The following is a 24,919-nucleotide window of genomic DNA, read 5'->3' as shown; positions in this document are numbered from 1 at the left end:
TCCGCAGGGCCTTGTACGTATAGGCTGACTTCAACTCGCTTATTTAATGAAGGAACTCGTTGTGTAAACCAAAAGCCAAAATGCCCTTGAAAATAAATAAATATATCTCCAGGCTTTCCTTCTCTTTTTTTTTTTTAATTGCTGAAAATCATAATCTAATTCATAATCAATCAATTATATCTTAAAATATCTCAAAATAAATTCCATCCGGAAAAAAAAAAAAACAAGCGAACCCAACCCACAAAACAAAGCTTGATCATTGATCATCATTTACCCAAATATTGCTAATTAATTATTCCTTTTTAACTGTAATAGCAATAGTAATAATAATAGCTTTTTTTATAATTTTTTTTTCCTTTTCTTTGGTGATATTATTTTGTGACTTTATAAATATAGTTTTGTGGCAAGGCTTGTGACACAGAACAATCATATAAAGCCAAAATCATTGTTAGGAATCACTCAACTTTTCCTTGAAGGAGTAGGATTGTTGAGTTTGCGTGTGCTTCAAGTAGTTGTTATCAAATATTTCTTTCCTTTTTTTAACATAAATAATTAACTTTAATTTAATTACTATTGGATAAAATATTAAAACGGTGCTTTTGGGGTCAATCACTCAATTGTTATCCACTCGTATGCTTGTGATTGAGGGAAATGCACGTTGGAGGAGTCGCTTTCCCATGCGATAAAGAAGCACCTTTTTCAATGTTTATAGTTTATATATATTTATATTATATTATACCAGATCATTAATCTCTTTACCACACTTACTAAAAAGAAAAAAAAAAACTTAAAGAATAATATTTAATATCTAAAATATGTTTATAATTTATTTGTTCTATTAGAAATTTTAAATTACTATTTTTATCTCATCTTATTTTTATGATTTAAGAATAGCTCGGATGGCGTAAATATATCAATTCTTCAAATAATTGATTGCATAATTTACTAATCAATGAAGTTAAATATTTTCTTCACAAGTTCATAATAATAATAAGTGACCTTTCATTATAAAAGTGCATGTCAATAATTATCATTTTTTCGTTAAAATATATAAATAAAAAATAAATCAAGATGATTTTTGATATTGTAAAATGAATAAAAACAATTAAATAAATCATTTTATTTCAAACTAAATCCAACTTCCTCCATCTTTGTTCAAAATTATATGGCCTTTATTTTTTTAATAAACTGGAAACTACTATAGCAAACTTAAAAAAAGAAAAAAACAACAACAAAGTCAAGCGTTTACAACAAAAATCAACTTCTCAATTATATGGCATTTTTATTTTAACTAATTTTCATCCCAAGAAAACAATGAACATCATTAAAACTACATGTTTTTTTATAGCTATCATTATTTAATTAGGTAACCTAATCACACATAGATATAAAGTTTTTATTAAATTTAAATATTTTTTAAGAGAATTTTTTAAAAAAATCTCATTACTTACTTGTAAAAAAAACCAAAAATTTTAATTTTATATATTTTGAAACACAGTTAAGCATTAAGTGTGAGTTTTTTTTTTTTTTACCAGGTACTCAAACATTCGTTTATTGATTATGAGTGATTAGCCTCTCTTATTAGACACAACCTGCTAGTAAATATTTTACATTTTTAAACATGAGATATCTCAAAAAATTCCTTATAATTTCGGATTAAGGGGTTCATCTTAATGTTTCTAATTAGAAATATTTTTATTTGCAAAATATAATGACGTGGACATCAATATTATGGTGAGTACATCACCATAAAGAGACGGGAAGTGGGTCTCTTCACTTCTTTTTCCTCTATTTCCCTCTACTTTTTCCATCCCTACCATTCATTAATTTTTTTTATTTAAAAAAATTATTTAATAAAAAAATTTAAATGGGGGAGATGAGGGAAGTGGAGGGAAAGAGAGAAAAAGAAAGGGAGAGACCGCTGGTCCATGGAAAAACATTGCCGTAGAAAGGTTCAATCCTATCAATACTAAACAATGGTTGGAATTAACTGTCTTAATTGGACTATTTAATTCTGAATTAGTGTGTAATCATTAATAGAAATTATTGCAATCGCATTATTTCGAAAGAGGAAATGAATAATTTCAAAGAAAAGTCAAATTGATTTCTTAGGAATATTTTTAAACTAGTTACGTACTCTATTAGTTTAAAAATATAAGAAATTTTTAATTGAATTATATTCTTAATAAATTAATTAATTTTTTAAAATTGATATAATCTTTTCATGTTTGTTTTTGTTTAGCAGGTGTTTCACTTGAAGATAAATGATTGAATAATTTATCTATTAAGAGGTATTTTTGAAAAAAAAATTAATTACACATTAAAAACTAATAAGAAAATTTGATAGCAATTTTTTTGGGGTTGGGATGTTTTACCTTAAAAGATGACAATAATAGCAAAGTCAAGAAAATGGTGATGTGGTTGTGGGTCCTAAGTCCTAACGAAGACATCAAATGGAACAATGAATCAGTCCTCATGTTCTCATGTTGTTTTATAGCTGTGGTTTAGTTCAATGAATTGATGTTCCTTCCCATTCATTTTTTATCACCCTCCCAAATATATTATATATTTACCGCACGTGTAATGCATTAATCCTTCTTATAGTATTTTAAAAGAAAATTTGTCTGAACTTTGAAAAAAATTGTTCGATTCATTCTCTATATTAAATTATAGCATGATCTACTTAGCGAGTAAAAGCACTCGGATATTATATATATTGTTTTAAATTTTCGAAAATAATATTAAACTTTGGCTAATGCAAATTAAACGGATTGAATCACATGGATCTACAGTTTTCACAATGACGATGTTTTTCTTCATTTAAAAAGAGTTTGAATATAAAAATTTATTTAAGGGAAACAGTCATTAAAAAAAATTGAACAAATTACCTTTAACAATTCATTCGTCTCAATTTATAAAATATTTTTGCAAAGGATTCAACATTTTAAAATATCAAGCATTTTGACAAAAATAATATCTAATTAATTATACTTTTCCAACGTGTTCTTCTCATGTATACTTTTTTTATTTAATATTTTTATAAATGAAATATTAAATGAAAGATACTTTTAATTTTTTTAAAAATAAAATTATAAAATATATTTAATAAACTTTATTATTATGTGTAAATAGAACGGGGGTAGCATCTGATGAAAGACGTTTGGAAGAAGTTGATGAGCAGTAGTAATCAACTAATATACTACTTTTAGATAAAAAAATTTATTTAAAAAAAAATGCCACGCTAAGTCATAATCCGATTACGTTAATACGTGGCCCAATAACGTTGATCTAACTAAGTTTATTGTTAGTGGCCATCGTCTGAATCTGAAAGACCGAAAAAGACAGCCACTAGTTATGTGCCTCACCGCCGTAAGTAAAGTTATCTTTTCATCTTTTATACAGGTTTTTTATGGTCTTGTATTTTTTTTTAAAAAAAATCAAACATTTAAGTCTCATATATATGTATATAAACTTTAGAGAAATCTCATTATTGTTCTTCAGGCCATCAAAGCAAATATTATCATTTTACTACGCACCAAGATTTATCTCCACTCATTTATTTGGCCAGCATTTGTCCACTTAGTAATCGCTTTTATTCGTTCAAACAAGAGAACGAAAGGCAAAAGGGAAGACAAGTCGATTTGTCTCAATGCCTAACATGATTGCCATAGCCATAAGGGTGACTTTATGCTAAGGAAGCTACGTATCACATGCGATTAAAATAGTTCCATACAGAGCAGCCATGGATGCCCTTCAATTCACATTAAAATAAATAAATAAATAAATAAATAAATAAAAGAAGTGGCCATAAGTCCTTTCCCATTTTCCCTCTTTCAAAAGGTGGAGCCTCTCACGTGTCATCCAAAGGGTAACCTTACCCGTTTTAGCCAAAAAGGGAGCTTTTGAAAAAGTTTACATATTAACAGTCCCAACAAAAATTTGAAAGCTCTTCATCAATCCACCATATTCAAAAGTTTACCTTGAAAAAATAATTATCCACTCATAGAATCCTCACAAAGAAAAGAACAGTGCAACTGTGCAAAACATAAGCCCATGATTTTTTTTTTTAATTCCAATATTCCATGCCTAGCTTCATGGGAAACTTGGAGATATTATTACCACTTACCTAGACTAATCTGAAAACCCCTGTTGTGTAGGATCTTTATTACCAACGGTGGTCTCAGGATGCTGGTTCAACTTGTTCAACCAACTGAACCAAAAGCCTCTAAATAGCCCACGATTTAGTCGATGCAAATAGATTGACATTTCATGACAATCAAATCAAATTCAACAGAATTATTTTTAGTGAAACAGCCGGGATGAACAAAGAAATCAAAGAATAATATGTATAAGTTGACATCTGATATTAACCTAAAATATATCCTAAAGATTGAGATATTAACCTCAAACCTCGGAACAAAGAACAAAAACGCGGGAATGTTACTCGCAGCATGCTGGTTGGTGTTCTTTCTGCAGCTTCTCCCAAAGGCATAGCACCATCCTAGGATTTTGATAATGGGCAAGTATATAATCTGATTCACATCCAACATTGTGAAATCTTTCGTCACTTTCGTAATGGACTTCTCTACCACTCTTCTTGAACTCTTCAATCCATATCCCCATGGCAACATCTTCCAGTTTGAAGAGCTGAGTATTGAAAAATATGGACAGGTGAAGATGCGAAAGCCTTACGACAGTAAGCTCGAATATCTACTTTTTTTTTTCCCCCTTTAATGCAGAAAAAATAATGAAGATTGAATTGATGTTCTGACCATCGAAAGATACATCATGTCTAAATTGATTCCCCCAAGTTTGAACATCTTATTCCAGCACTTCTATTTATGGGTGCATATGAACTGAACCGGGGAGGGCTGACTGAATCTAAAGCCTGACCCAGAAAGACCTTGAACACAATTTTTGAACCTGAGGTCCGATCCGGGAGTGAGCAGTTTTGCACCTATTCTGCCTTTGACATGGTTCTCACATTAAGAGAGAGAAAGTTAAAGAGACAGGTGATCCATGTGGGCATTAAGTGCCTAAATGTTATTGAAACATACCATTAAACACGACCAAGAGACTATGGTGTTGTGACTGCTTTGAGGAATATGTTCTATAACGGCATGTTACAGTGACAGTTGGTAACTTTATTGCCGCATAGCTTCACATTAAGCTAGGCCATATTAGTTAACAGGCTTTTTGAGAAGACAATTTTGAAGGAAAAATCCACAATACTTTTCAGAAACTAGGTGAAGTTTTGCACTTGTCACAAATAGTGAAATGTGAATTGAAAGAAGAAATTCTCACCTTCAGAGTTCTTTGTTCATGGCCATGGACAATGAATTTTGCTATGTCTCGAGAGATAACGTAACCAGGACCGTGCGCCCATGGAGGGTACGAATCATGTGGCCATTCCTAAGAAAAAAGAGAAAACATTGAATTTGAGGGAGGAAACAGCTGTGTAGTTTTACTCTTAGCATTTCAAAGAGATTTATACCTCCTTGCTGATGTACCATTTACCATCTTTATCCCTGTGAGGTGATGATTTGAAAGATATAAGACCAAACAAGAGGCCCTCTGATGGCTTTCTTTTAAGGTTAGAAATCACTTCATCAATCCTAACAAAAGCATCATCATCCGTCTTCATAATGTACTTAGCAGGTATGATTTTCGTCTGCAAATTTAGTAAGAAGATCTTATTGATTAATTAGTATGCAGAAAGTAAAGCAGATGAAATATAATACACAAGACTTGAAAAACAAGTCCTACAGGACAACCCGCCCACAACACACACCCACCCACACAAAATTGCATACAAATCCTGTGATGTTGTTATGATCTTAAATAGAGAGGTAACCAACCAAGTACTGAGATAAAGATCTAAACCATTTTTAGATGCAAGATAATTAAGATTTTCTTAAAAAATTATAGGGCAAGAGGGGTAAAAGGAGGCAACCTACGGTTGTGAAGCCAAATCATCGAGTCCATACATTCAACAATTCATTAAAGTTGAATAACAATTTTTTTTTTTTTTTTTTTTTTGTGAAAGGTTGGCTCCTCAGTAGATTTCTCCTCAAAGGCTAAACACATTCACAAGAATGTGAGCATAAATTTTGATCCCAAAAACAAAACAAAAAGGAAAAGAAAAGAAATGCGAACATGAAAACAAATCAAATCATGAACAATATTAATGAAAAAAAATTGAAATTCCAGACAACTTTTAATCACAAAAAGATTTGAATATTATTTCCTTTCCCCTCTCTCCATCAGGCAGTGATCCCTTACTATTTCTTTACTCCTTTACATTGACATGCATGATAACTATGATACTTCTAAGGATTCCGAATAGAATGTTTCAGTATCTTACTATCTTAGCAGTCTGAGAACAATTAGAATATAGGTTATAAACAATTAGCACCATCATTATTTTCATTGCATGAAATTTTTATCCTCTTACCCCTAAAATGCATATTGCAATAGTTTTGAAGGTGATCAAACCATAATAATCAACAAAAGGCATAAACTGGATATCTCCAAAAGCTTGAGCTTCTCTCCACAGCTCAACATTAACAATATTGTTCTTGTGCTGCAATCAAATAAAATATAAATGTCACTTACAGTGAATAGGGCAAAGAAAAGGTGCAATGACAGTAAAGATTACTGGGTCGAAAGCGCTCCTTGGCATACTAGCTGGGTGAAAGAATATTGCTCACAGTCTACGCAGATTTTTTGTTCTAAAACTTAGTAGGATCTAAATAAATGATGCAATTCTTAACCTCTGCACACACTCTTTCCTCTTTATGTATATTCTTCAGCATATATTTGAAGAAAACATACCATTTGCACTCCTCTCCTAGCTACCCACCTCACAGGTGAAGAAGCAAACTTACAAGTAGGAGGGGTTACGAATTGCACGAGTTATTCCATCCTAATTAACTCAACGAGGGATATAAAGAAAACACCATAGATAAATGATAGCATATGAAACTCTTCACCACAAAGCAAAATTCAAATAGATTTCTTTCAATGACAGCAGGGAGTAAACACCACCAAGAAAGAAGGATTTGAGCTTCAACAAGACTCTTCATTGCAAAGTTAGAACAAAAGATAAATTAGGAAATACGACAGCAACAAAAAACTTTATCCCACTAGGTGGGGTTGGTTGCATGGATTGCATAATATTATTGTGTTCTATCAACATGAATATTTCAAAGTTAGATCAGGAAATATTTCAGCGTAAATATTCACTTTACCAAGCCTGCATTTGATCACTTACAAGCCCTATGAAAAATCGGACAGCTACTTCTCCAGAACGTACAGCCTCATATTGCATCCAAGACCTCCTGAGGGCCATTCGTCTTTCAAAGTTATTTCCTGTCGAGAATACCCCAATTAACAAAACAAGCCTTTTTTCAGGGATCGAAGGAGCTTTAAGTTTCTCAAGATCAATGACAATATCATTATCTTCAGTAGTAGGTAAGCCTTTCGCCAGTGCAGATAAGAGACTTAGATTGCCAGCCACTTTGACGCTGTTAACTAACCAAGGCTCAAGTTTCTACATCCACAAAAACCATACAAAGTTGGAAGTGGCCATTCTATGATTTCAACTAAAAAAATTTAGAATTAGTTCTTTTTCCATACCTTACCTCCCTAAATGCAAAAGATGTTTCATGCCTTCCATTCACAGTCATATGAAATCCCTCTGAACCCACCCACAATGTGGCAGTGAACGGATTTCCCTCAGTGAAAGGGAAATTAGCAGTTCTATGTGCACTTTCCCCTGAAATGTTAGCAGTTCTATCAGTAGCAGGTTTACCCACACTTTGATTCTCTTCATTGCTGCTCCTGGCAACTTGTACATTGCAGAACACAAGTCCATCAACTGCACCACGTAGAGTGATGATTTAGAGTTCTTTTCAAGTCAAACTCTTGAGAATTTACACGATTATTAAGTATAATAACAAAATGTAAAAAATTTGCTTTCCTGGTGTTATGTAATCATGCTGCTCCAACCTTGGCTACTTATTCTGTTATTTATGAGACAGGTTGGTGCTACTACAACTATAGCCCAATTATGAAGCAAAGGTGTTTGCAACTTCAAGCAAACATAATATAGGGAATGTGTGTCTAAAAATTATTATTGGATACTTTAAGAGTTAAAAATGTTTATTAGTTCTTTGTACCCTTGATATCACTCTACCCAATGCATTGTTAGTTAACAATACTTTGAACCCTTGATATCAGTTCTTTGTATGCAGAATATACTTTAATACATACAAGGTCTACTATTAGTCACACCACATAAATTGAAATCTCTTCACTATAAAAATGCAACTGTACCTTCTTGTATGTTAGCAGAACCATGAGCTGGACACTTTTCCTCTTTTCCCCACCCATGTTCATTAGTCCAAGTATTTTGAACTATAAATGGATCCTCAGTTAAATTTTCTCCAGGCAGACTCACATTGTAATGCAAAATTATAGGAGGATTTGGCTCTTTTTCTATTTGTTGGCCCACAAGGTCAATCTGGAAGCTTCCATTTTGCCCAATAGGAATGCCAATTAGTGTAACAGATGAATCTACAACTAGACCACAAGGAAGCTCAATAATGATTCCATTGCTTGCCAAAGTTTTACCAAGTGCGGTTACAGAAAATGGGCAGTTCTGATTTTCAGGGCCATCTACCTTGTTAATCCTAGAGGCTTTCTGCTTCTCCATTGTGGACAACAACTCTTTCCATGCTACAGAAGCCTCTTTAACTCCTTGAGCTGTTTCTGGTAAAGCATCTGACCTTGACAGCAGGGAACACAAGGGAGTCCACACAAGCATTGCTTTCAACTCTCCTTCCGAAAAGTTTTTCATGTTACAAAGATCATCAAGCCCTTTAACATCTATATAATGTGGCCTTTTTGTTGGTTTTGGTACTCCTTTTACTTCTACATTTGAAGAACTTATAGTAATATTGTTTCTTACAGTAGAATCAGTTGGGTTATGATTATTAAAGAAACTGTAAGCTGACTGTTTTACTGACTTCTGTGGCTGCATTCCAAACAGACTGTACAGGAGAATCAACATCATGGCCAGAGCAATGATCAACAAGCCCCCATACCACTTTTTCATTTTCAGCAGACCTTGAACTAAATGTAGCCGTTTCTGCAGATACAGAAATTGTTATTGCACTTTAGCTACATGTTCCAAACCTATCTAAAAAGAAAGAACGAAAATTAATTTTATTGAAATTAAGTAATGTCAACCAATCTGTAGATCCAGGAACAGGAATAAATCATCGTGAGTAATTTCATCTTCCTTATAGTCCAGTTTGCTAAATGTAATTAGGGGAAGGGTCTAGCAGATTCTAGAACTTGTTGGACAGTTGACCTAGAGGACCCCGTTACCATCATAATAAGGCAAAGAACATGAGTAAAATATTCAGATGGCAAAAGGTATTAGAACATTTTCTTAATGAAAAAAAGAGAGTATTAAATATTATCATGTTGATTCATGTGTACCCTAGTAGTAAAGACACAGAGAAAGCAAGAAAAGTATTATCTGCCAGGATACTGAATCTTAAGTGACGTAGTTTAACAAACAAGTTTAGAAAAGTATATCCATCAGAACAGTTCACGGCCATTCTAATTGAGTTACCAAACCTAATGTCGTAAAATTCAAATGCAAGTAAGTTTTACTTCCATAGTTTCACGAGAGATCCTGCTTCCTAAGTCCTAAATGGGGGAAAAAATTCAAATAGCACTCCAGAGTAACTTTGTTTTCCTCTTCACTTCTTTATAGTGGTAAACAAATACATATAGCATGACAGAATAATGATTGCCATAGATTCTGGCAATATTTCCAAGCAGAAAAATCAGAAAAGAAAGAAACACGAGGACTACAAAAGCACGGAGATATCAGATTTCCTATCTATTATGGTCCGCCAACTTCCATATCAACGGAGGGGACCATGAACGTGGCATAGACCGAATCTATGCCAGTCTCAGAAGCACCGATACGCGAAAATGGCCGGCGTGTCCGTATCGGATACGTATCCGACACGGACACGCGTTCAGGACGGGGGAACGGCGCGTCCCTTTTCCCAGTTTCTGGCGGACGCGGGCAGATGCGGGTCGAGACGGGTTGACGCGGGTCGGACGCGGGCTGACGCAAAACTCTGCATTTTTCACCTCTTTTTACTCAGTCCCAACTCCAGAAACCCGATGCCCTAAGATTTTCAGCTCCAATCGACCCCCTTCTCGTGTTTTCCACTCTGTCGCTCATTGCCTGTGTCGACCGCTGTATCGCTCTGAGTCAGACGCGTTTTCACTTCTCACTTCGCACGCTGCCTCACTCTCACGTCTTCGACCTCATCATTCTTCAGTCTTCAGTCTTCAGCTTCAATCTTGATAATTCATTCAGCTTCAATCTGAGCTCTGCCTCAGCGTCTTTGACCTCATCTCTATCTCTTCTGCTTTTCACTTTTTTATTGTTCAATGTTGTGCTGCTGCCTGATGGATATTTATTGGGATTATTGCATTGCTGGACAATGAATATTTATTGCTCAATTCTTCACTGCTGAACCGAGAGAGGCAGAACAACTGATCAGTTTTTTAAATTTAATACTGAATTATTAAATTTTTTTTATTTAGATGGATTATGTTATTGAGTTAAACATTGATTTATTTTTAATTTTTATTGACTCTCTTTATGTTAAAATTTTTATTAGAATTATTTTAAGTTGATAATTATTTTTTGCCACTTGATAGTATTTAAGTACTTAACTATTTGTTGTATTATATTTTATGATGGCATTAGACATCTTGAAATTGTATTTTTAAACATTCAAATATTTAATATTTAATTATTTATATAGCCGTACCCGTATCCTAAAATTTTGAAAAATAGCCGTGTCCGCGTATCGTATCGTATCGTACCCGACACTCGTACCCGTATCGGTGCTTCTTAGATGCCAGTCCTTTGCCATGATTAGTCATGAAAGTCCACATTCTTTCCTCGGTCCCGAATATAACGTCATCCATACATTTGAAAGTAAGTTCAAACTTCGCTTTTCGCCAGTGCGGAATGAATTCATTTGCAGCAACCAATTCACATAGATAAATACAAACCACATCACCCAAATATGGCCAAACAGAAATCAAGACAAGGAGCCAAGATTTGAAGCTGCTGAGATCAAATATTCGACTAAATCTCACCACTAAGCTGCGAGATGCTCCCACCGGGGAGCTTCAGAGTGTTGAAGCTTTGAAGAACAGTGACACCATCACCATTTCTTTTATTTAAATGAATTTAAGCTTTTTGATTTTTGGGCCAAAAACCCTTTCAACCACGTCACCAACTTTTCTTATTAGGAACACTAGGCAATTCAGACGACATGGGAGACAGTTATTTGTCTGATGGAGTTTGCCACCAAAATAATAATAATAATAATAATAATAATAATAATAATAATCATCATCAGATTCTACAATTTGAGAGAGAACTTCCTTGTCTGAATTTATCTCTTTACAATTAATTTCTTATTAAATTTGAAGTCCTTCAGTTTTACAGAGACACGCTTAGATTTAGTCAAATAATAATTAGGAAAAAAAAAAACAAACTTCAATTATATACTCTCTCACATTTAAGCAATAAAATGGGAGAAAATTTTATCGCCAAATATAAACCATATGTTTCTAACTCCTATAAATATTTAATGTGGAGTGGGTAATTTAAAGTCATGCTTATTTAGATTGATTTTGTTGAACTTAAAATATCTTACCATATAAAACGAATTCATATAACTAAACTCAGCTCTAATCTCACAAGCTTTCAGGCTTATTGGGGTTGATTAGAATATCCAAATTATTAAATATTATTTTATTTTATTTTTGTTTTACATATAATTTTAATTTTTATTTAAAAAATTAATATTCTTATTTTTTATATTATTTTATTAGACAATTCCATCTTATTTGAATTTAAGTTAAATTTCTTCTATCAATCTTATATATCCATTAATGATTCATTTTTGCTTTCCTCATTGTCTATGTTATATCACTAGTGCTCACCTACTTTTATACTCTATATTTTATTGTAAAATGCTCGCTAAAAACAAGTTATATATATATAATGCTAAAAAGAAGTTAAAGTTAACAAAATTCAACAATGAACAATCATTTTCAACAACATGCATCTTAGGAGCAACCCAAGGCCCAAAAATAAACAAATCAGCTCTCTCCAAATAAAATGCCAACTTTGACGGTCAAAATGTCAAATGTAAACACATGATAGATTCAATATCTGCAGCCAACAACAGTTTGACATAAGGGTATTTTTGCTCCCTTAAAAATAATTCAGGAAAAAATTTTATCCCACTTAAAAAGACACAGTGTTCAACGCTCTCGGAGAAATAGTGCAAAAAAAAATTTGAACCTTAACCTTTTTTTATTTGGCTATGCTATTTCTAGATAGTGTGTGCACATTCGATTAAGTTGTGCATTATATACGAAACAATTAATCATGTTAATCTTAGTATTAATATATATTGAATTATTTATATAATTTTCTGTTCAATATATCAAACTTCATTTTTTTTATTCTTATTATTTAACCTATCAAATTTTGTTATTTAAAATTTTTATTACATATATATTTTTTAAAACATCTATAGTATATTATATTTGTATAGTAAAAGTTACAAATAATAAAAATCAATGTCTTTCTTAGTAATAATGTATTCCTTTCAATTCTATTTTTAAACCACTTTCAATATTTTCATTTGATCCAAGAAAAATCTTAAATATGAGTAACTCTATTTAAAAATTCAATAAGTTTTTAATTTTATTGTTATTAAATATACATACTTTATTAAAGATTAAGGCATGTATATGCATGAAATAATATAGACTGTGAAATTGTAGATGATTAATTAAATCAATTATAGTTTGTTTAATACTATCTACTATTCAGATAATTGTAATAATTCCAAAGCCATTATGTTCAACAAACCAAACTTGTGAAAGGGACACATTTATTGGATAAAAAGCTAATACAAGATCTCCCTATTGTTAAGATGATTATTGATGACTCAATGGATCATGCAATCTCTTTGTTGGCAAAGTATCATTCAAATTTCTAACCCGATAACTTTCTATGATAGAACAGTGGCTTACCATGATGGTGATAGAGTGGCAAAGAATTAAGATTTGTTTTGCAAAAAAAAGCCTAAGAAACGACTAGGCAACAAGCATGCAAATTACTCAATCCGAGGTAATGATAATAAATGACAACACTAAGCTCATTGAATATGATAGTTAGAATGAGCATAATCTAAATATACATATTTTAAAAATAAAATAATTTAGCATTTAATAACATTTCTAACATTTAAAAAGAATATAGTGGTAAAACAAACATAATAATCATGAAAATACTTTATAAATAAAATCAAAACAAATATTCTTTCTACCTTATAAATAAAAGCAAAAGAGTATTCAAAAGTACTTTCGATTTATCAAACTAACTTTTAAAATGTATATCCAAAAATAAATTTTATTATAATAACCAATTTTTCTCACAGAAACTTTTGATTTATTGATTTTTGACTAATGAAAAACAGACTTAAACCAAACAACCCAAGTACAGTTCTAAATCACTATCTTTGATCTCTCGGCCGTTAGGTCCTTAACTTTCTTTTACTATTTTCTTCAACCAGTTTTTAAAATAATTACATCGTGATCTTTTAAATTTAATATAAATGATTTAAGAATTGAGAAGTGAAGTAGAAGAAAGAAATGATAAAGAGAGGGGGTTGGATTCATCCTACAATCCCATTAAATAGTCTGACTCCTTTTAATCACTATCACTATCATAAAACTTTTGCATGAGTAGTCAAGCATGGATTCCACTCTCGTCGTCCAATCATTTACTATCTCGACCAAGTCAAGCTCTAAAACGTTATATCCAACCATGAAAACAATAAATTTAATTAACTATTATTCTAAACGTAGAAAAATTATTTATGTAATTGTCGTTCATTTATTATTATCATAGAACTAATTATCTAATTTCATGAGTGTGTGGATTAGATGAAATCAGCTTGTGCATCAGATTTATCATGACAATCATCTTAAAATACAAATAAAGATAAAATAAAAATAGTAACTTCCTTCTTCTGGGGACCGTTTAAATCGTTACTACAATAGCAATATACAGATTTTTTTTTTTGGCCTGAAACAGAACTCGAGTATAACTTCGCCTTTCTTTATAATATCAATAATAAAAATCAATAGAGAACAATTATATACCTCGCTGTGATATGATACTGTATATATACAAAGTGAAACGATTTTGCTCACTATACACACACACACACACACACGAATAATGAGGGGACATAAAAAGAATGCTTAGAGAGTCAAATCTCAAGCGAAGTGGCGGGAAAAATGAGGGGACACTGGACCCATGGAATTGGAAGGTCTCGAGGTTGGGTGTCCTAACAAGAAACCGCCCCTTGAAGGCATGTCTCAGGACATCAAATATGCCCATTAGCAAGTTCAAACTGGTTTGCTCAGCCCGACCTGTGATTAATCACTAATCAGTAACATGAATCTAGAAATTTAAGATACTATTAGGCAATGTTTTGTATAAAGAAAAGTATTTTCTGAAAAAAGAAACAGAAAATGTACTTAGATAGAAAATGAGATAGATGCATTTCTCATTCCCTTTCTAGAAAATATTTTTCTACTTACATTATATCAGAATTGTATGAACACGTTAGACACTTACAAATGGTTGATGACTAAGAAATGTGTGTGTGAACAATGATAGATAATAGTTACACGTCACATCACAATATCGCGTCATGCATCTCCAAAGGTGTTGAGAAAAAAATATACAATACCAATGCCTAAGAATGCTATCAAAGTAATCTACCTGTCCCTGGCGATTAATTGAATGAGCCTTCAACATGAGAACATTCCCCCCTCCCCCCTCTTTTTTTGGAGCCATTTCAACACTAAAACATAGATGTATACAACTTCGTATATTTCATAATTTTTAGAGCAGAGACTCTAAAGAATTTTACCTAAGAAAACACTAGGGAGCGTGCCATAGCAAAAACGCCTAAAAAAAAATAAAAATGGCGGCAGGTTAAATCACAATTTGTTCAAGTTTCTACTAGCTGGTTTCCGTGGCCCTAAGATAAACAGAAATACGAAGGAGTAAGAAATTGTGAGAAAAGCAAGGCACAATAGTACCTTTGAAGGCAAGTAGGCCTAAATTAAGGATCAAATGAAGCAATTCTTGATTATGGCATTTGATGATGTCCAATGTACACTCACTCATACTGCTTAGTACAGCTTCCAAAAGTTGAAGCAAGGGGAACTGATCCATGCATCATTTGGGGGGACATGAGGTAAACCCCTTCTTTAGGTACAAAATCACCACTGGGGCTGTCAGCACCTGGTGAATATGGCTTTGCCACTATTTTCTTCAGCATTCCCTGCAAAAAGGAATTTATCACACAGTTGGGCCACAACCACACAGACTCGAATATATATTAACAAGGCGTTCTTTACAGTGCACCGGTGTAAATAGTAATGTGTAACATCTTCTCCACTTATGGCGCTGGTAATGCAATATTGTCACCATTAGTTGCTAGGGATCAATACGTTAGTGAAGTATTACCAGCACATTACAAAACCATCACCAGTATAACGTTGCCAGCAAGTCATAGATTTGTGAGAAAATGTTACTGGTTAGATTGAACTGATGCACTTGATTCTTTATTGTGAACCAAAGAATCCACCATTAAACAATTATTTAAAAGTAAAAGAAAAAAGAACAGGAGCAGCACAGAGCAAAGACTACGTATTTTAAATTGAATTTACTATGCAGAAACTAGAATTAATTGATTATTATTTTTTTTGGGCCAAACTAGAATTAATAGATTCAAAATATGCTTTTGAAGAGATTCAGCAGGGAAATCTCCAGCTTCACTGAAAGATGCATGACACGGTGAGTTGTAAATAAATTCAGTTTGTGTGTGTGTAATAACTAGAAATTGTACAAATGAATATAAAGGCAAAATACAAGACGGTACCTTTGATGCATTTCGGCCATAAGTGTTCATTGCATGTTCGATTGCAAGATAAACTTCAAAAGCTTGCTTCGATTCAGGATTACATTTTATAATGCGAACATTTTCTTTTGAATCCAATGATCTAGAATTCAAATATAAAATGAGCCGTGAAGGGGGAGCTTTTGGGCTGTCTTTTTTCCCATTTGTCAATTTCATTGTCCCAAGGTCATCCCAGAGTACATCCCACAATATTGAACAAGGATCCTTTGCAGGGCTGAACTTCCTCTGAGCAATAATATTGGAAGGTTGCTGATATGGACAAAAAAATTTCTTAGTATGTGCACGCTGGAGAATATGGATCATTATCCGTTATTCTCAATTAAGAGTACTTACTTGCAAAAGTATGACTCTCCTATGAGTGACCATAAGGATTTTCCCTTTCGGAAGCAGAAAGTGGTCTTCATAGGCATCTGATAATGCAAACTTCCCACGAACTTTGAAAAGATCAACCTGACCAAAAAATGAACCTGATTCTGCAAGCTGCAATATGACCTTGAAAACACAAATATGACGGTTGTCATCATCCATAAAATGAATCACTCTAAAAAGAATGCAAAAAATGCAAGAGTCCAGAAGAAGAAATTAAATTAGGTAAGCAAAAGATAATTGAATTAATGCAATTGCACCAAAAAAAAAAAAAGAGTCTGAAACAAGTTTAATTAGAAAGACCATCCAACGCATGCAAATTCACTAACTGGCTGCTTGAGATATAAGTTATGGAATCCAGTAACAGGTGGTCGAGTAAGGAAGTTATGGTCGACTTATTATGGTAAATGTTATAAAATTAGTAAACTTGTGATGGACACTTCTGACACTTGTACTAATGTAAAATTGCCTGGAAAGAGAGATGAAAAACCAGTGCACATGATAGAAAGAAGAAAGAAAATATATTCCTCAGCATTTGGAGCCTAAAAATTCCTCACATAAGTCTACTAATTTTCTTGTTGCCTTCTCAATTCTACTCTCTATACTACCCAACAACTTTCTCTAACCACACACCCTCACGTTCCATGCACTGAGGTGGCTGGGCTAGGAACTCATCGTTGGAATTCATACCAGTCCCTCCTTTCTCCCATACTCTCCTTATTCTTTCAGTTATACACCTCCATGGGCCTTGGCCCAATAAAACTGGGTCTCTTCACTTCCGAGGGGAAAATAAAGTTTTACAACGTGATTAAAAGTGCATGGATATGAATTTCAAAAGCTGATACAAATGCAATGGTTGATTTTCTGTTCTGCAGTCTCAACCAACATCAGCAATGACCAGTAAACCAGGCAAAAGAGGGACAGAACTGGATTCTCGAAACAACTGTAGAAGTTCTAGTCTTCAGCTGGATCCTCAATGACATAATCTGACAGAACCAAAACTTTCAGCCTGTTTACTTAACAATAATGAAAAAAGTTCATATATTTTGCAAGTGATATACGCAATTAAAACACTCCTTTCGTCAGGAATAAGAGTACCATCATAAAGTTGAATTCAAATGATTGTCGGGATTCAATTGACATCTTGACTTGGTTACAACATATACCCATGGCACGTCAATAACTGAAAATTCATGTCTACATAATAAAAGCACTTTAGGTCTGCAATCTATTGCAAATAGAGCGACAGGTACCTGTCCTTGAGCTTTGTACTCATCGTATAGTTGAAGCAAATTATCACCACTTATCACCCGAGGCAGTCTTCTCCGGAGAAGCTGTTCATCAGATGTGATAGCTGCTGCAATTTTCATTCTCATAGCATTGGCACCTTCAGTTGTTTTTGACAGAAGATCCAAAACTCCACTCACTGGTTGTGCAGCTGCACCAATAATTCCCTTCCCAACGCCTTGAACAAAACCTTCAACGCCAGAACTTTTTGCTCCTTCTAGAGGCTTTGTTAATATGCCTGTTACGCCTCTGAATAAACCTTTAGCGAATGCTCCACCTCCCTCTCTGATAACATCACGGAAGTCCTCCACACCTTTGGTTTCCTGTCAAAATGGAATATATGTATCAACATCCTATCAGAGTACAACATGCAATAAACAAAAAAAAAAAATCAGTAATAAAAGAAGCCACCACTGGCTATGGCAAGCAAATCATATGAGCCAATTTAGGCTATAACTCTATGAACAACACCTCAGCTGAAGCTAAAAAAAAATTCTACGATTAGTGGCTAAAGTAAATTTTATACTTTGGCAGTTGTGAGTAGCCCCACTCGGCTCCCTTCAACATGAGGTGAAGTGTTAAATTTTTAAATTAAAAGAACCATTCTAAGACCTTTTCTTGATATGGCAGGCAATCTTTTGAGTCAACCAGTTTATTTAATAATATTCTTTAACAGGGCATTCATCAAGCACCTTTCGAGCACAGGGATTTGACTCTATCTTATTCATAATTCATGTAATTATCTGGGTTCAAATTGGATATATTAGCTCCCCACGCCCCTCCAAAAACATGTATGTATGTTTTGATACATATAAATTTGAATTTGGGCCAAATCTCTTGTTTAAGCACTTTAAATTTATAGATTTAGATTTACTTGTGTGTATGAATTTGAAATACATGAAATCAAAGATTTTGAATCCAAAATGTACTAATCCAAACACAGACAAGTGAGTGCACATACAAGCGCACACGCACACGCACGCTCATGCACACGCACACAACCAGCATTGAAAATAGATTCTAATATCCATCATTGTCTATTTCCACTTAAAGGGGTTCTATGAGGCAGGATCACTATAATTAGAAAGCAACTACCATGGAAAAAAATTGCTGGTTCATCAAAATGTTCAACAGCCCTGCACTGTTTCCGCCTGACAAAAAGTGTATTGTATTCTACTGGTAAATAAGTGTATTGCCCTGGTATATACAGCAAAATGCAGCTATACTAGGAAACTACCAAGTAAAGAAAAAAAAAAAGTAATACCTAGTAAGTTAGAAATTACAATAACTAATGCCTAAAGTCAGAAGAACAACAAGATAATTCCTAAAGATAGGGATTAGTCAATAGCTGCAATGGTTACAGCAGTCATACACATGGGATTTTCCCACACTGACACTGAAAATGCGTTTGAAAAGAAAGGGAGCTAGCTTAAAGGTGTAATGTCTTTATTTAAAGATTAGGGTTCTAGGAATAATGATATCTATCATATTAATGACAAAATCCAGGAAACATTACTGTAGAGTAACGAGGTCAATCTTTAAACAAACCTGTCTCTGCCGACTTTGAATAAACTTCTTGTCCATTGATAGGGCAGCCACACCTTTACTCATATGTCCAAGTGCACTACTTGCATTACCCAATATATCAACACCTGACAGAAGCTGAAGTGGTTGGCCTAGAAGATCCTTCCGGATATTCGAAATAGCCATGCTAATCATAGAACTCTGCCTCATGCACACATTCTCGTGAAACCTTGGATTAATCCTGACCTGATTAAGGAATAAATTTGTTTGAATTAGCACTATCTTATTATCCTCTCCCTCAAAACTAAGACTGAATTAAAAAAGAAAAAAGCACAGCATCCCAAGATGGGTTTTCTGGGAATCCTCAGCATTTCTAAGCACATATGTCAGATGCTAAATTGCAGATAAGGGAAATAAAATATTGAATTTATTTTGATATTTTCCTATTGTATTTTGACCAAACAAGCTGTTAGTCACGGAAATATTTGACAATGTTCAATTAGTGGTATTAACAATTTAGAGAAGTTTAGAAAATAAGAAAAGAGTTCCTTGTAGTGAAACCACAATTCAGAAAGAAGAAATTTTTTTATGATAATTCTTCAAATCATCAAAACTTATTGCAAGAAATTAAATGCTTACAGGCATATTTTCTGTGTTCCCCAATGCAGTCATTAAGGACGCCCAGAACCCAAGCACACCCCTTGGCCTTTGACTGGGTGACATAGCCATGGACACCTTCAACCGAACTTCCGAGACATTGAGGACACTGTAATTCCAATTTCTATCATGTAAAATTTCAAGGAGATCAACACAACCATACAAGTCCCGAAGAAAATAAAATTCTTGCCTACCCTATTTGAATGATTGGATCAACTGAAGCAGCAGTTGTTTGAGAATCATACAACCTACTGAGCTTCACCTGCTCTATCATTTCGTGAAGGCGCCAAATAATAGGTTCATGAATGTTTATCAAAAAGGAAGCCGAATTCTCTGGGCTCTGCTTATAAGGAACCAGTCAAAAGATAAGCATGCTATGAAACAAATCAGAATCTCATCGTTCATATGCAAAAAATTGACATGTTTTTTACAGAGTAAAATTTAAGAGTGTTAAGGTTGCTCACATGAAGACCAATATATGGATAGACACAGAGATCCAGCGATCCATTTGACTGCATTGTCATGGAGAATTTTAGGATATAGTCAGTTTCTGCCACTACTCTTTGTGGACGGAAGAGAACAGGCATTGGGGTTAATGGCAACTGGTTGTCCACCTGTAACCCACGCATTCTGAGTTTAAACCTGAAACACAGAACAACACAAATTGTATTTTCAATAGTGAATGACCATGTACAACCATAAAAAAGAGGAGTAATACTTAGATCTTGAAACTAAAATTCCAAAACAAGAGGCTAAGTCATTTTAACTGATGCGTGGGTTTGAACAATATTTTCACCAGATATCCCATACAAGACATAATCAACTTCTAAGATGTACAATTACAATAGTCACCTACATGCAAAATCCTACCTATTGATTCCAGAGCCCAAACCAGTTGAATAAGCCAGAACAAGATTCTGAATAGACAGGTATAATATTTCCTCAGGTGTATGATCAATAACAGATATTCCAAGCTCAGCAAGCTCAAAAAAAATGTGGCATTCACAATCTGCAGCAGGCAATGGTTGTTGCTTTTGAGAATCACTTTTATAGATCTGAGACATTGATGACGAAGACTTTCTACTCAGAACTCCTGTAGGCTCAGTTTCTGGCGTCCAATCACTGATCTTGACAACATTGATTTTCTCTTCCTTTACAATAGTTACACACAATGCTTTGTTCGATTCATCAGTTACATGAATGGGCTGCTGATCAGAAATTTGATCAATATCGTACTTCAGTGATTTCAGTGGGTCAGATCCATCTACTAAGAGTTCCAACAAACGTCTTCTCCCAACGTCTTCCCATAGAAATGAAGCAGCAGCATTTGGAAGAAGCAGCTGCCAAGAATCACCGGTACCATCAACTTGACGGAAGTGAATAGGCAAGAACATTGAATGATTCTCAATCCTGGGGGTCAAAAGTAAATTAACTTACAAAGTGTATAGTCTGAGAACATTTATAAATGGTAAGAATAAGATAGATGACAGATGTTTACGTAATAAATATCATCAAGGTAACATTTAGAAGAAGTAATTGGGAAACAGAAAATCAACTTCTTCCATTGTTAAAAGGTGAGTCTAACACTTCAATTTGTATGAGTTAACAAATAAGTCTTGAAGGAAAAAGAAGCAATTGTCTGAATTCTTCTCCAATTTCATTCAAATGACAGATGATATTTAAATAGAGGCCATGTCTACAGGCCAGCCACTGGAACTTCAGAAAATCATGGCAATATAAATAAATGATGCACATTTAAGATGAAATCAAATCAAGAAACAAGAATGGAAATAACCAACGTTGAATTGATACTGTGAAATCTGGTCACTAAACCGCAAGATTCAGGGAACCTTGTCTCCAGTAGTCACAGACTATCCAACAAGACAAATGAAAGGAATGGTCATTGATAACAACAGTACCCTTAACTTAGCAAACCAGAAAACATCCTCCCTCAACCATCACCCTTCAGGATTTTGTTAAAAAATGTAAATATTATACTTATAGTGGGTAGTAGTTGGTAGTTAGAGGTTAAATTATCATTTATTACTCTATGTAGTGGTACTGTTATATATAGCTCTGTAAAACCTTGTAAATTGTTGAATCAATATCAAATAATATTTTTTCCACTAAACTTGTCAGATTTAAACATTCTGTAGTTATTGACTTTCATGATTAGACACTCACCAAGGTTTTCGTCAATTTTCCAAATGAATGGGAGTATATCATGTGACAAATTAAGGAGTCCGATATTGCATCTCTTCTTAGAGGGTTAAAGGGGAAACATTCAGATGAGTTAAATCCAGAATGATGGTAGCTTTTCCTCCCCGTGGGGAGCACATTGCTAATGAAACAAATTTGATGCAGGCATGTGCATTTTTCCAGAAAGAATAATGCCACGAGCTTCAATTAAAAAAGTATGGGATGTTCCTCTTTCTTTTCATATCTAATGTCAAGATAGCAAAACAAAAAATTGGAAGGAACATTGTGATAGTTTGTAAGGGAACTGGGAGAACAAGAACCTGTAAGGACTTGATAATGAATTTGGATGAAATATAACTTCAGAGCGTGACCTCTTGGCACCACTTCTTACTAGCACTCTTAATTGCATTAGACCATCTCCCATACTGCTTTTCAAGTTAATGCGCATTTCACCTTCATTGTCCACACTAAATGGCGCACTCCATTGGTATCCCTCCATGCACAACTGAAAGAATATATGGTCTTTCATTAGGTAAGTATAACATGCCATACACCTATCAAGCTAGCAAGCAATAACAAAAATTAATGCATACCTTCAACAATTCCACTTTGGCAGATGATTGCCACACAAAGGATTTTGGAGGATTAGTAGGATGAATCCATATGGATGCCTGAGAACCACATTGCTGCAAGCATAGACTACATCCAACCCTATTAATGAATAGCGTGTGTGGCTGGAAATGAACAACCTGGACATCAAATAAACTGATAGTTAAAAGTTTTTAAAGAAAATCCATTTCCACAGGCAAATTTCTCCACAAAAGATCAAACTATTTAGCTATCGTTATGAAAATCAAATTTAGACCAAAAGAGCCATACAAATAAAAATTTACTAATATTAGAGAACATATGAATCCTATCTACAAAATACAAGAATCATAAGATCTGAATAAAGACGAAATGATAGAACTATCTTGATTATTTATATATAAAAAAAAGAACCATCTTGATTATTCTTTTCTAATGACAGAGGAAGGTCTTGTTAAGGAAGAAGACAGTTACTAAAGGAAGAATAAAACATCCTCCAATGCACAATAAAAACAATAAGTCCTTTAAACACCAAAAGAAGCAAAGCAGCCCAATCTCTATTAGGAAAGTGGCACTTTAAATAAAATTGTAAGCAGAGCCACAAATCGAGAACATGAAAACCATTTTTTCCCCACATCATCTCTAAACATAAAGATACATTCTTAACAAGATACACCATAATGCAGTAAATGCCATGTGTTGCCACACTGCATTTGCTTCATTTTCCTTCTAGAACAATTTCAGAGTGGAGAGCCTCTGGATTTTTTCTAATTATCCAAGAAAGAAACCATTACATGACTAAGAGAAGATGGAAACATGTCTGACAATCGTTTCTCCAGAGACAGACACAAAAAATAGACTTATAGAAAGGATGAAATTAGAGAAAACCTAGCACTATAAAAAGGAAAATAAAGTGTTCATAAATCAGGTCTTAAAAGATACTTGTAATTTAATTTTACCATATCTGATACATGGGAATTAGGAATAGTAAGGGGAATTGGGGATAAAACAGTATTTTGGGCATTTGAATATATTCTTTATAAACAGAGGCTTTATGTTGTAATGGGTTTTTTGAAAATGAAAAATGAATTAGTCTCTTTCTCTCTACCTTCAGTCAGCCTCTTCTCTCTCTCTCTCTCTGTGTCATCTCTTCTTCATCTACCAACGCCATGCCTCCGGCCATGTCTTCGCCAAAGACAAGGTCCTCCACTGAATGTGTTGGCGACTTGGAACATCGCTTGGAAATGCAGTCTGCATTACTTCAAAGTACTCAACAGGTTCTTCACACTAACAATATATCTGTGATTAAAACTACCTTATCTCAGTTTGTGAAGGAGATTTCTAATAAGCTTACCATGCTAGCAAACCAACCATTGTGTTCCCCTCCACTTGAAGTTGGTGAACCCTCCCAGCCACCTTTCCAAGCACCCTCTGTTGCTCTCCCTCAACCTGCAACCTCTTGCCCTCTGCTCTTAACAATTGTCCCACCACCACCCCCTTCCTCTCGACTAGCGACCCCTTCTACCTCAGCACCCCTCCCCCATTTTCACACCACCACCTCAGTTCAAGTCCTTCCCACACCACCCAACTCATACTCTATTCCTACCAAGGGTAGCAGAGTTGCGTTCCCTAAATTTGATGGCACGGATTTTTGAGGGTGGGCTTACCGCAGTCGCCAATTTTTTGACGTCTTGTCTTCTTAGCATCCACTTGGAGAAATGTGCCCTGCGTTGGCACTTAGCCTTCACTAAACAGAGGTGTTTGGATGAGATATCTTGGGAGGAATACTTCCATAAAATGGAAACCAAATTTGGGGATATAAAAAATGAGAACCCCATGATTGCAATAAAGAACCTACAGTTGCAAGACTTTGTCGAAGAATATGGGGAGAAATTCTATGAGTTGTTCATGGAAGTTGAATTATTAGAGGCGGAAGATGTGAATTGCTACATTAGAGGCTTGTGGACTGATGTGCAACAGTGTTTTAAGCCTTCAACCTTCTTCCTTAGTCAGCACAATGAAATTAGCCCAATGTCAAATGGCAACCATTCGTGTGATTCACAAACACGTACCCAGTGCAACCCGATTATAAAGGTAACCCAATTACTAAACCTATGTCCACTAGTGACCCGGTTACTAAGCCTATGTCCACTATTGACGCGGCTACT

At 34.2% G+C, this 24,919-nt stretch overlaps 2 protein-coding genes across 5 annotated transcripts in view; both read right to left on the bottom strand.

Moving 5' to 3' along the window:
- Positions 1 to 4,240: 4,240 nt before the first annotated feature.
- LOC129309401 (hydroxyproline O-galactosyltransferase GALT3) lies at positions 4,241 to 11,325 on the bottom strand. Of its 4 annotated transcripts, XR_008592912.1 has the most exons (10): positions 11,203 to 11,325; positions 8,338 to 9,151; positions 7,644 to 7,879; positions 7,274 to 7,552; positions 6,455 to 6,583; positions 5,495 to 5,671; positions 5,305 to 5,412; positions 5,058 to 5,158; positions 4,773 to 4,966; positions 4,507 to 4,647 (listed from the first exon to the last, which is right to left on the bottom strand). XR_008592912.1 is itself a non-coding variant. In XM_054950972.1 (8 exons), the coding sequence occupies exons 2-8, from the start codon at positions 9,116 to 9,118 to the stop codon at positions 4,441 to 4,443; spliced, it is 1,917 nt and encodes a 638-aa protein (XP_054806947.1). In that variant the 5' UTR covers positions 9,119 to 9,151; positions 11,203 to 11,325; the 3' UTR covers positions 4,241 to 4,440. The 4 variants fall into 4 exon arrangements, 1 of the variants encoding a protein (XP_054806947.1); XR_008592911.1 differs by having other exon boundaries at positions 4,773 to 5,158; XM_054950972.1 differs by lacking the exons at positions 4,773 to 4,966; positions 5,058 to 5,158 and having other exon boundaries at positions 4,241 to 4,647.
- Positions 11,326 to 14,123: 2,798 nt separating this feature from the next.
- Positions 14,124 to 24,919, bottom strand: part of LOC129308780 (uncharacterized) — a 78,107-nt gene continuing 67,311 nt past the window's right edge. The window contains 13 exon segments of the mRNA XM_054950141.1: positions 14,124 to 14,568; positions 15,075 to 15,185; positions 15,331 to 15,491; positions 16,092 to 16,379; positions 16,464 to 16,622; positions 17,750 to 18,106; positions 19,332 to 19,553; positions 19,947 to 20,073; positions 20,159 to 20,304; positions 20,429 to 20,606; positions 20,835 to 21,374; positions 22,484 to 22,668; positions 22,757 to 22,912. Coding sequence (XP_054806116.1) covers positions 15,167 to 15,185; positions 15,331 to 15,491; positions 16,092 to 16,379; positions 16,464 to 16,622; positions 17,750 to 18,106; positions 19,332 to 19,553; positions 19,947 to 20,073; positions 20,159 to 20,304; positions 20,429 to 20,606; positions 20,835 to 21,374; positions 22,484 to 22,668; positions 22,757 to 22,912 — 2,538 coding nt within the window. The 3' untranslated portion in view covers positions 14,124 to 14,568; positions 15,075 to 15,166.

Source organism: Prosopis cineraria, unplaced genomic scaffold (genome assembly GCF_029017545.1).
Source record: "Prosopis cineraria cultivar Desert tree isolate PC_DT_omini unplaced genomic scaffold, ASM2901754v1 PC4, whole genome shotgun sequence".
Classification (NCBI taxonomy): domain Eukaryota; kingdom Viridiplantae; phylum Streptophyta; class Magnoliopsida; order Fabales; family Fabaceae; genus Prosopis; species Prosopis cineraria.
The sequence above is the reverse complement of the archived record's forward strand: the minus strand, read 5'-3'. Positions and strand labels throughout refer to the sequence as shown.

What these genes read in the sequence shown, in the direction of transcription:
- LOC129309401 (XM_054950972.1), bottom strand. Translation starts at nt 9,118, where the DNA reads ATGAAAAAGTGGTATGGGGGCTTGTTGATCATTGCTCTGGCCATGATG. An exon ending in TCCGATTTTTCATAGGGCTT is followed by an intron (nt 6,584 to 7,273) that starts GTAAGTGATCAA and finishes ATTTGATTGCAG; the next exon opens with CACAAGAACAATATTGTTAA. An exon ending in AATGGTACATCAGCAAGGAG is followed by an intron (nt 5,413 to 5,494) that starts GTATAAATCTCT and finishes CTTTTTTCTTAG; the next exon opens with GAATGGCCACATGATTCGTA.